At 30.9% G+C, this 13,404-nt stretch overlaps 1 protein-coding gene across 5 annotated transcripts in view; it reads right to left on the bottom strand.

The window, feature by feature from the left end:
- Positions 1 to 228: 228 nt before the first annotated feature.
- Positions 229 to 13,404, bottom strand: part of fbl (pantothenate kinase 3 fbl) — a 121,676-nt gene continuing 108,500 nt past the window's right edge. For all 5 annotated transcript variants that reach the window (XM_072520136.1, XM_072520138.1, XM_072520135.1 and 2 more), the window contains one exon: positions 229 to 9,072. In XM_072520136.1, the coding sequence (XP_072376237.1) occupies positions 8,902 to 9,072 (171 nt within the window). In that variant the 3' untranslated portion in view covers positions 229 to 8,901. The remainder of the gene's footprint in view (positions 9,073 to 13,404) is intronic.

Consider the following 13,404-nt stretch of genomic DNA (forward strand, 5'->3'; position numbering starts at 1 on the left):
CTTAAATTTGTCTTTAATGCCTATTCCAAGGACTGCCCTATCAGCCAATGTACTGTTGCCCGTATTCCGTCACTAGCAGGCACATGCTTTATATGAGATACACAATTGAGATATGCTTGAATAAATATTCAGCGTAATTCCTGGATCACAATGAGAAAGTAGTCGAGAAAATAGAGAAGAAATGATGTTATACTTTCAAGGGACAAAAGAGTGATAAATAACAACATATTTAGCATAAAAACATTTATTAAAGCTATTTTCCTATTCGTATAAAATCGTATAAATATGATAGTAAATACATATAACTCTTTTTCAATAAATAATAAACATTGCTAATAATCTAAAATAAAAATATACCAACATTTCAAAAATAGTGGGTACCTGATAATTAATGTGCATTTCAGAAATCTTTCAAGAGCAGTACTTCTTAAACAATATCCTATTATTTTATAAAAAGTAGTTGCGCGTTTAATCTTATCCTTTAATTTTTTATTAATGCCATAAAAAAACGAAATTGATTCATACAATACATGGAGTAATCTAAATATACACCGGAGATGATGACAAAGAATCTTTCTCGTAAGAAATTTATTCTAGGCAACTACTTCTGTTCAATGTGTATTTGAATATAAGAAACAATTAAAATTGTTTAAGTTGTAAGTAAATTTGTGCTAGAAAAAAGTTGTACTAATATTGCTATTGTTAACCATAATGTAAATACATATGAAATGTCTTTAAACCAGTACTATGGGTAAAATAATTGAGGATTTCAAGATGTGGGCTTACCGCAGAATGTTAAAGATATTATAGACGGACAGAGTGCTGAATCAAGCAGTCTCACAATGTCTAAACAAAGAAAGAGAGGTTCTGAATACCACAAAAAGAAGAAAATTTTCTTTGCCCACGTCATGATATATTCGAAATATGAAGTAGGTTGGTTCTATTAATGTAATGTACTTATTCAGGAAAAAAATAGAAGGTCGCCAATGTTATTGGAAGACATGACACATAAAGAAGAAGTAAGTTTTCCCGAATATCACAATCTTTGAAAACTAAAAAGGACTATGCAATCAAAAAATAAAAAGAGACAAAATAGAAACACCATGAGTTGAGTTGTAGGGTAGCGAAGTATTCCCCTTAATTAATGACAATAATAAAAAACTAATTAGATTTTACTAATTCACCAAATTCAATTACAGTTATGGCTGTTAGCTGATTTGAATCTGATCTTTACAGAAACATTTTATAATATTAAAAATGTTCAACATGTTATGTACATATAACAATTTAAAAATTGCTTTACAAAATTATTTAATATAACATGTATTTTAAAAGTTCCACTTTGTACAATGCGAACATGAGTTATATGTATAGGAATTGATACAGGTATTCTTGGTCCATAAATAGCAAACAAACTTTGAGTCTAACGATGTAAATATTACATGAAAAATACGTCAATTTAAACAAAAATATCTCTGGGTGTTATAGTGACGAAAATTACGTGATTTAGGGACGAAAAATCAACGTACATATAGTAATTTTGTCTATGTCTATATATTAGCTGTTAGGTTAATAAAGTAATCTGTTTTTCAGGTATAAAAATGTAAAAATATATTATTATGGAAATATCTGATAACATTCACATAAAGTTTTGAATTAAAAAGCAACCGTTATGTTTGCCGAATGGACAATCAATAGAGTTTGTTTGTCGCTGTCTCTTGATATCATCTGATGACCAAAAATATTTACATCAGCCCTGTTTAATATTGTAAAGTAATTTATAAATTGAAACTACAAAGCTTGGATATTTACAGACATTGAACTCCGAATTTCTCGCTTATAAAGCGAGTAAGGGGAGGTGTGTCAATCGTTACAGCAAGGTAATTGTTACATATTGTTACATTGCTATCACCATGCTATCACAGGGCCATCTATGATTCACAGAAAAAAGAATTGTACATCAACTGACGACCAGTGCGATTCTGTTTTACCTACAGAGTCGCTGGGTGTGTCGCACACAAGTTGGGTCAGTCATATCACAAGAAAGAGGGACTCTGGCCACAGTTCGTTTAGCTGTTAATGCTGTACCTCCTTTCTTTGCCTTTCCCAGAAAAAAAATTCAATAGCATTTTATAAGAATTGCTCCAATCCTACTGGTTGTAACGGTTCTGCTAATAAAAGTGGCTAGATGCAGCCAGCAGATTTCTTGTTAATTATTTTACAAAGTTTGCAAAACCAACTGAAGAAAATCGTGTTTTGGTAGTAATGGATAATCATAACTATCATATTATTATGAGCTTGTTTGTGATCAATTTCTGCAGGGAAAACTTTTTGTTATATTATTATTCTCCCCACACACGTCGCACAAGCTCCAAACGCTCGACAGATCTGTATTTGGACCCTTTCAGACGAAATTTAATATTGCAGTCGATATTTGGATGCGAAACCATCAACGAATGACAATCTATGATTTACCAGAACTGGTTGAAACAGACTTATTGTCAGCTGTCATAGCATCTAACATAATTGCTGGATTTGAATGGACAGGAATATGTCCAGTTGACGATCAGATTTTCCACGATATTGGCCTCAATTGTTTATCCGAATGATAATTTTCATAATTGATTTATACGTTCAAACTTTTCTTATTTTGTGTTTTGTTCTGTTCATTAGAATTCTTTAATATATTCTAAATTTTATAACGATTTTTATTTAGTATCACTTCATTTATTGTGTAACAATGAACACTGGGAAGTGCAACAATCGACACCCTCGGTGGGACCATATTCATTCTGATTTGTTTAGTAAAATTGCAATTGTAAAAATACCTTAAAGTTATTTTATTTTTGTTTTGTTTAAGTATACCTTATTAGTATAGCTATTTTGTGCCAAAAAATGATCATTTCTTGATGAGTCAATAAAAAGTTATGTTGGTTTGAGTTTTTTTTGTAAGTATTGACACACCTCTCCCCTTCCTTTCATAGTCAGCTATCGGAATAGACTACGCTGGAATATAATTTTGTAGTAATTTTTCGTCTTATTTTCGGAATAAATACAAAGATTTAAAAATATCACCTAGTTCTCATTTTTTTCATGAGTAATTGGAAGAATTGTGGAAAACTGAAATAATTTACAAAAAAAAACAATGTAAGTTGATATGCACTTCTCCAATACTATGTAAATTAAACACTGTTAATAAATTATGAAGCAATTTCTGAAACTTGGTGATATTTTTATGTTTGGTACATAAAAACAGGCAATAGAGTTGTCTTAATTTTATTCATTTATTTTATGACTCAGGACAGTTTTAGGATAGGTAACCAACCCTCGGAGTCGTTTGAAATGAAACAGTGGCCCAAAACAGGGAGGCACACTGTTACCTCTCCTCTTTAATATATTCCTGAGAAAAGGAGTAAGAACAGCATAAATTAGAACAGATCTGTTAATCAAAAATCAGGATATGAGATGTGGACGCTGACATATACAATGGTTGAGAGAAAAATCGTCAGAAGAATCTTCGGATCTTCAGTCAGCAAAGCCTTACCTCGGGTTGTAGTGCTGGGTATATCACGAAGACATCAATGCACTATGCTTTCTGTCTAAAAGTTTCACCTTTATGGGCCTCACCAGATAGTGATAGGTTGAAAACAAACTCCAAATCAGATATGCAGGCATCTCACCCAAATTCCTCAGTCACTGAGTGAACAAAGATCGTCGGAGCCATCTACCTTGGATGGTAGAAAATAGGAACAATCCTGTGTCGCTGAACTACATACCGATCGTTAAAATTTAAAATACTGAGTGTCTAATCTTGCAAAAAGTCATGTACTTTCTGTCTAAAAGTTTGTGCTAAATCAACTGTACTACTAAATAAATAAATAAATTCTTTCAAAGGTTCTTCAAAACATAGCCTATATAACCATTTACACTTAAAAAAATGTACTAAATAACGATTTTGATTACTAATCTCCAAAAATTTAAAGAAAAAATAAAAACTGTTACAGAATTGTGTCTACAATTAAATTATTTCAAACATAAATTAATGCTTTAACACAGCAGATGAATAGCGAGGCATTTATTGATCGAATAAAAGGACTCCGGTCATTGGTTGGTACGTTCTTACTGATAAAAAACTCTTTGATCTAAAGTAGAAGTAATTTGACGATAATTATTTTCTTTGAAATAATATTATTGTATCTGCTGCATCGACTGTATATGAAAGCAGTGCTTTGCAGCCACTGTATGTGTCCAATTCACAAAATACTAAAAAAATTAAGCGTTTGTTGGTTATCGACACGTGTTCTGTTAGAAAAAGGTAGCTTTGTTGTTAGTATAAAACTTTGAAGTTATATTATTGTTTTTATTTTAAAAATATAAGATAACAACGATGCTAGACTCAAAGCTAAATTTCTAAGAGAACAGAGCTCTACAATCCAGCACATAATGATTATAGGGATGTAAATAAGAGCGGCAACGTGTGGATCAACCAAGTACATTTGGATCGTGTCAACCTGCCTTTAAAGGAAATTTAACTGCATAAAAATAGTTACAGCAACATATTGTTAACTGTAATAATTGATCACGATCGTTTCTTTCTTTGTCAAAAGTTTTGACAAATTTGATAGTATTTACATTTCTTTTTAAATTAACATGTAAAAAATTATTTTCAAAAATATAGTTTACAGAACACTGTATATTTTAGAAAGTTTTTGGTTATTATGCAACTCAAGCTCGGTTTGTTATTAAACAAACTGATAACTAAATAAACTATTAAATATCAAATTAGACATTGAACAAAAATATGTTAGATGTCCTCTATATCTTGAAGCACTTTTAGGAATGTTAATATTCTAACAACACAAAATATTTTTTAAAACTTCTTCCATAAACAAGTTCATATACCTTATCATTAATCTCTTAAGTACATCTCCTACTTACTTCGTTTAGATATTTTATTAAACAGCTAACGGTATCCAGTAGGGCACCTATCATACAAGGTTTTTTCTACATACACCCAGTATTCAATATTCGGTACCTTAATTTTTCTGTATGGCATGTCCAAAAAACTGATTGAAATATTACCGATCGTGGGACAATAAACTCTAAATAAACAAAAGACGTTTAATTGTATACAGCAGTTTACTCCTTTATCGATAACTAGATTTGTTTTCATACACATACAATTTACAGTGTAAGTCTTCGCTAAATTGAGAACATGCCAGACAGAAGAAAAGTAAGCAATTTATACACATTATAAAGTTTAGAAAAACAATTTTAACATAAAAACATTTAACAGTATCGATATTATATCGATAGAGGTACTTATTCGTTTTAAGGCAATTTTAATAAAAATTTGTTATTTTTTAAGCATAAGGCAGAGCATAGTGATATATTTTGTAACAAAAGTGATCGATATCACACTGCAGACAAAAGTAAAATTAGCAGTGTTTATATTTGGATATTCAATAAATTTAAGCTAACTGCTCTACGCCACATGCATTAAAAGTCCTTAGACTTGCTTGTTTTTGAAACAATGTGTTGAAGTATAATTCCTTAATAACATAGACAGAAATTTTTCTGAGAGATGATGAAAGTGTTTATACATTATTTTCTTTTTTCTAAGTTTTAAGTCCGCTGCACGCCATAAGTGACATTTCTACATCGTAACTTTACAATCAATTGTTTAAACATTCTCTAACGATAAATTTTTTGACTTATATAGCTGACATTCTTAATAAAACAAAAACAAAAGTTTGGTACTCAAAAAAACAATAAATATACTTTATTCACTGAACTCAGTCCCAAATGTTTAGTAAATTTAGTAATTAATTTTGCGCTAAATGCTATTTTACGTACAGGTATCAATTAAAACAAAGGTTTAGATGTTTATTTTTGAAATTTTATAGTCGTTTAATATTAATATTTACAAATAAAAAGTTTTTAATCAAAATTAATACACCTACACATCCATCATTATTCTTCTGTTTTCAATTTTTTTTTTATTTCTTGAAGTCAACAACATTAAATTGTATTCGGCTATCCAGAGTCACTATAAATTGTAACTAAAAAACAAAAAAATATTGACATGCAGTTTATAAACAAAATAAAACTGCATCAATTAAAACTAAAATTGAAATGGTTACTTTTGAATTTTTTAGCCGTTTATAGATTGGTATTTACAAATGGAAAGTTTTTAACGAAAATTAATGAATATACACTCCCAATATTCATGACTATTCATCTTTTCCAAATGAAAAAAATCTGCAACAGTAAGTTCATTTGGGTTATAGGACTATTCATCACAAAATGATGTCAGCCATTTTTTTCGTACAGTTTTTTTGTACACAAATACGTTGGTTTAGTAATATAAATAACAATAAAGTACATGTGAACACATAATTAATATTTTTGGTAATATCGTCTTTAAAATAAAATTTTGTCAAACTTCTGTGTTCCTCCTTGTACCTATAAACAAAACAACGTGTTGATGTTTTGGGGTTAGAAACAGTCAGAAACGTCCGGAAATCGTTCGCGGAGAATTGACTGTTAAAAACTAGTAACTAATCGCGCCAGCGCACCACATTAATCCCGAATCGGTCAGGGACTGTAAGTGAACAAAACTATTATACGTCATTGATAAAAAAGTATAGGAAAAAAATGGCGGGTGATGAAAAGGCCTATTAATACTGAGAAGTAGGAATTTTTGTGTTGTATGTTTCCGACAATAAATCTGTCAAAATATTCCCGAGCTGAGCTAACGGACCATATCATTGAACGCTTCAGCTACAAATGTAGCACGTGTCTTAACTCAGTCCGGCAAACTCTATATGACCCAGAGCCAGATTTCATTGAAGACGCCTCTATATTGGGCTGTTAAGTCGCATTGTAGAGGAGCCAGTAATGCAAACAACGCAAATATTGAAAAAACAGTAAGCCAACTGACCTTCCATTTATGATGTGCAAATTACAGTTAGACACTACTGAACAGAGTTTGTTGTTTATGTACTTTTATTAATATCACAAAGTTCCATATAATAAGTACCTATTGTGAATAAGCAATTATTGTATTTATATCAACAAAGTGTCAAAACAACTAAATAGTTCTGGTAAGAAACTGTGTCTTAACTAACTTAATTTTTTTTTCAAACGAGAGTGACAACGTAAGGCCTCTGATACCAGTGACTGGTGAGATAGATAAGCAGCAATACAGTCATGTTATATCAGTTTTATTATATCTTCTGGCGTTATTAGATTTGTAAATGCCACATTTTCAACAATATTTTTTTGTATCTTATTTATTATAAATGGCAATTAAACTTCCTTTATATTATTATACAACTTTTAAAGATTATATACATTTTTTTTTTATTTTTTTCCATTCTTCGTGTATTTTAGATTGTGCCAAAAATTTTTCGACCAAAAAAGAATTGACCTAGTAAGGTCCATTCGCTCAACTCGGGCATCTTTTGACAGATTCATAGCTGGAAACCTACAGCACAAAAGTTCCTAGCTCACAGTATTAACAGCTTAAATAAACTTCTATTACAGACTCCTTTCATTGAAGAAAGAAGAAATATTATAAATAGTGGAAGTGTATACTAAATATTATATATTTAAAAAATATATTTCAGTTGTTATAATTTAACATAACTATTTATTATACAGTGCAAATAAATAAATATTGATTGTCGGTTGTATAGTAATTTCCAGCCACTTCTAGTCTGTCAAAAAGTAACTAACTTCGCAAAAAAATAATTATTAAATTCACTAGACAGTTAGGACTGGGAGTAGCGAACCGACTATATGATAGCTTACCAGAAAAATAGAAAATTTTTAAAATAAAACAAAATGGCGGACATTAAAAAAAATTCTTCAAAAATTTACCTTTTTTCGGCTTTTTTCAGTCACAAAAATTAATAAAAGCCTTGATGCATTTTGTTTGTCTTGGTTTTCTCTACGATAGTGTACTACAATTTAACCAAAAAAAAAATTTTGTGACTAAAAAAAGTCGGCGATTTTGTTTCTTTTTAAGAATTTAAAATTTTTCTGGTAAACTATCACGTAAGGGCACTTCTTTTTTTAAAACCCTTGTCGAATTTTATATTTCAGTTCTGGAGATTAAATGTCCGCCATGAAGCAATAATTATTGGACGAACAATTTTTGGCGTCATCTTTAAAATACTGAACAATGAGAAAAAAAATTTGTAATCTTCAAAAGTTAAAGTATAATATAAAAAAAAGTTTGCCATATATAATAGATAAGATACAAAAAAAATTGTTGAAAATATGTCATTTTTTAGCATTCTAGACGGTAAGTTAAACCTTAAGTTTAATTCTAAAAATTCACTGTCGAAAAACTATCAATAATTTGAGAATCTGACAAATGCGGAAATGTCAACTTCAAATTGGATGACGTACAACGGATTTATAAGGAAATGGTCAATAGCTAAAAATGCAATTTACAGAAATAAATACACTTTTTTATTACTATAATATTTATACAGTATGGTTTAATATAAAATTATGATTTCAACTAATCTCATGTACTCTCAGAGATGAACACTGTCGAGCTCTATATATTGATAAATTTTTTAAATTTTTACGATGATGGGATAATGACGAATATTAACTGTAAACGTCATCACGTCGTCACTAAATATCGATAGTATTCGATTATCGATAATATATCAAAGAATCGATGTTTAAAGCAAGATTCCTGTTAGGATTATTTGTGAATTTTTTTTATACAAACAAATAGTAAACGGAATATACTTTCGACAATCTAACAATCATTACCCTCTATAACTTCCTTTCGCGAAAGAGATACATGTTATCTCACAGAAACTAATTTAAGTATTCGCATATAATTATATAATATATGTGCACAGATGATTTTGTCATTTAACTTTTTAATTCTTCATGGAACTGCAGAAGGCATCCTACTGCTCCAAAATATCCTTCGTGTTCCAAGAAAAGTGCCTTCATTGTACCGTCGGACCAGTAATCCATAGCATAAGCAAGTAGTTTCATTGCTATTGGATTTACTCTTAAAAAGTTGCCGATGAAGACCACCTAAAAATAAAAAGACTTGCTTTTAATATACAAACGTATCAATCAGTTAGTATGAAATGACTAAAAAGTAGAAATGAAAATGTCTACGTGGATGAGTGCAGTGTCAAAAAACTATGTGGAACGAAAGGGATAAAGAAATTTTTATTTTATACTTTTTGATGAAATATATAACACACTGAAAATGTATCCTACATTTTGAAATAATTTATTATAATTTATGAAATGATATATAAGTACAGATTCAGAAAAAACTTATGATTACTATTACAAAATTAGCAAGATCTTTAACAAAGATACTGAAATTATGTTTACACAAGATCACAATCATATTTTCTCCTATTTTCCCTTCCACATTGTGCATGAACGCCCATCATAGCGTTACACCGAACAATAAACTCGATTGTTTCCGATCCAATTAAACTCTTTAAAGTAAGATCTCTCATTTATTTCAGAACTAGCTAGGTGTGACAATAAAGATTCAATATGCCGACTGTTTAAACAAATGCAGAAAGAGTACAAATGATAAAATGGTACTTTGGAGGCCATTATGTACAAGAAACTATTAATTTATTCAGTACAGCTTTTGAAAGTAGGCCAATACTTGTAGAATAACTGTATTGTCCATTACTCATCAATTTGAAAAGTTTGGCTGTATTAATGTCTTCTTCTTCCTTCTTGTATGTAGTCTTTAAAGTATATTTCTTCTTCAATATTAGCCTCCTAAATTGTTTAAATTGTCGCACCATATTTTTCTTTCTTATTTGGGGATTTATCTCGTGCTATTCGTACTATCCTATCCACTATTGTTTCCGTTTTGTCACCCATCCATCTATGTCTTCTATATTGCATGCTCTTCTTATGTTTTCGCTGCTCTCCCTATCCAACAGACTTTTCTCTGATATTCGTCGGAGTATTTTCATCTCTGTTGTTTCTAATAATCGTCTGGTTTTAGATGTGTCAGGCCTTGTCTCCGCCGTGTATGTTAATATAGGTCTATTTGCTGCTTTATAGATTCTTGTTTTTGTGTCTTGTCTTAGGTGTTTGTTCTTCCAGATTGTGTCATTAAGAGATCCCGCCGCTTTACTTGCTTTGAAGCTTTGTTGTCGTACTTCTTCTACAACATCTCCGTAACTAGTTATATCTGTTTCCAGATATCTAAACCTTGTTGGCAGATGTAAAAACGGCTGCCCATCAGATCCACCTCGGGAAAAGAAAATTAGTCAAGTACGAGAAATTAGAAACCCAGGTCTGTGCATTGTCTGAGTATGAACAGTGGGGAATATTTTGAAAAAAGAACTACCATAGTTATAAAGTGCAGATCACTAAAAAAATAGTTCCTAATGATCATTTTAAACAGAAGGAATTCTGTGAAATTATGATTGAGAAATCCAATGAAAATAATAATTTTTTGAAGAATATTTTGTTTACAGACGAGTCCTCTTTCACATAATCTATCCGTTGTACGTTATTGGTCTCAGGAAAATAAGCATTTGAGTGCCTCTGTGCTTAAGAAGTATACACAAAAGTTGAATGTTTGGATTGGAATTTTGGGAGATCATATTATTTTTTTATCAAAGGAAATCTAAACGCAGTAAAATATCTTCAATTACAGCGAAATCAAATTATTCCTGCACTTCAACATCTTTAAATCAACTTAAACGAAATTTGGTTTCAACAAGACTGCTATCCTTCACATAATGCACAGACCGTTATGAGATTATTTAACATTAATTTTTCGTGAACGTGTGGTTAGTATACAAGGTACAGTAAAATGGCTCCCTTGATCACTCGACTTAACTCCCCTAGATTTATATTTTTGGGGGATGCTAAACACCAAATTGTACAGGCAAGAATTCAAGCGAGCCATCAACTTGGAACAACTGAGACAACAGATAATCGACTTAGCCAAAACATATCAGCAAAAAAAAACTGAGCGCCTTACGGAATATTAATATAATAAATAAATTATACGGAATAAATTATAATAGAAAGAATTCATAATTAATATAAAGAGAAATATGTTTAAAATTTAATCCATTAACCCGAGTTGAAAGTACGTATTGGTGGCATAGACAGTGTCTTCAGTTCATAAACAATAACATCTAAGCTGACATTGAAAATACACAACTATTTAGATATTTATAGGTATAAATACGATACATATCGGATCGTAGAGATATTATATTAGGATATTGATTCACAACTGTTAGCGTAGGTTGATTTTGTTATTTTTTATACGTTACGGCTGATATCGTAAACAATCGTTAACCTAATGTATAGAAATAAACTCAGTGTTAAAATGTAAAGTATTGGCAAAAAGGTGATAAACCCTCTAAAATCCATTCTATACCATATGGCGATCTTTTTATAATACACATTTAATAATAGATTTGGTTTCTCTTTGGCACAAGGTAGTGGTTTGCTTGACCATTTAATTCGCTAAGAATTTTATTTGGATTAGAATTTCTAACTGTTTGGAATTATTTTTAATTTAAGCAGAATTAATTTTCTTTTCACACCTACTACTTCCAAAATACTAAACAAAAACATGGATTCAAAGATATAATTTGGAAAATACCAAATACCTTAAAATATCTTATTTTTAATTAAAATACGTAATTTTTCGCTCATTTTATTCCTAACTGAGTACATCCTACCGTAAATGATAAGTTTATACGGAATTAAAATTCACTTTAGATATATACACTATATATATATATATATATATATATATATATATATATATATATATATATATATATAATATACTTTTTAGATATATACACTATAAATGGCAACAATGCGCGCCGTCGACTTTCCACGAACCTCTGTTAATCCGTCGCCAATAATTTGTCATTATACAGTGGTTGTTTAAAGCAATAACATGTCTGTTTATACGCTCGCAGAAAAGGTTCAAATAATAATGGTTTTATGGAGGTAATTCTGCATAACAGTGTGTAGATTTATTTTCTGTGTTTTTTGAGGGGAGACCAATTCCTTGCGGACAGTCAATTCATACTATTGTTAAAAATTTTGAGTGGTTTTATTGCCTCAAAAATTGCAGAAAATGTCACGCTCAATAAGTGTCACCAGAAAAAGTTGAAGAAAGAAAATCCAACAAACGAGATATGTAGATTCAACACGTTCAAGTAGAAAGATAGATGTTAGCAATGTTACTGTAACGCAAGTATGGAAAAAGCAAGGTTACAAGAATTTTAAATATTCGAAAACGCAGCAGCTTTATCCAATCCTTCCATAACGAGATATTGGGCGCGGGAAAACCAGCAAAGAAGTGTTGTTTACCGAACTCAACGTCCTCAAAAAGTTAACTTCTGGCTGGCATTTTATGAGACCACATAATAGGTCCATTTTTGATTGAGGGCAACTTGAATGGTAGAGTATATCTCGATTTGTTACAGAATCATGCTCTTCCCGATATTCTCAATCTTCCTGATGTAAATCTGGAGAATGTTTGGTTTCATCAAGACGGCTGTTCAGTTCACAACGCTCGAATAATTAGAGAGTACTTAAACAATACTTTCCCGAATCGAATTATCAGTGGAACAGGCGAAATTAAGTGGGCTGTGCGATCTCCAGATCTTACACCCATGGACTTTTTTTTTGGGGACATTTAAAAAGCAGAAACTCTTACATCTGTCCGCAGAGTTTTTATGACAGATTGGGATACTGTTCAGCCGTAAGAAGTAAAATATTTGAATCATTTTTGTAGGGCATAAAGAATTATTTCTTATTTTATTAGGAATTATTTTTTATTTTCAATAAGAGTATATTTTTTGTTTTATCTTTTTAAAGTGTCTCCGTCTCCCACCGTACGCTCTGCTCTAGGTTATTTCGTGAATTCGGTGTGCGGAACACCCTAGGCACTTATCCCTTTCTCACGTTGGGACGTTGAGAATTGTTTTCGAAGGATAATAAAATAAAACTAATTTGTATAAGACGAATACAAAGCTTCAGAGTCTAAAGTAGGTAGAGCAGAGCCCCGCTAGTCGGCTCCCTAGAGTTTAGGGCTCTAGGAGAGACCGAGGTAGACTGTCCTTTGGTTTGGAAATCAACTAATATTTATACATAATATTTTACAAGATTAAAACCAAAAGACCAATAAGAAAATAGGAAAAAGAAGGAAGGCGGCGCGATGCGCGCCAAGAGTGCTCATTGGTCACTCTGACCGAGCACTTGGTGACAAAAGAAATGCGCTTTTATTTTTATTTCAACCACAAAATTGTTCACATTATTAAAAACCCATACATATGCACCGATTTATAAAGGTCAGTGTATTTTTATCGAATTAATGATATAAAAAATGAGAGGGTA

Source organism: Diabrotica undecimpunctata, chromosome 1 (assembly GCF_040954645.1).
Source record: "Diabrotica undecimpunctata isolate CICGRU chromosome 1, icDiaUnde3, whole genome shotgun sequence".
Lineage (NCBI taxonomy): Eukaryota > Metazoa > Arthropoda > Insecta > Coleoptera > Chrysomelidae > Diabrotica > Diabrotica undecimpunctata.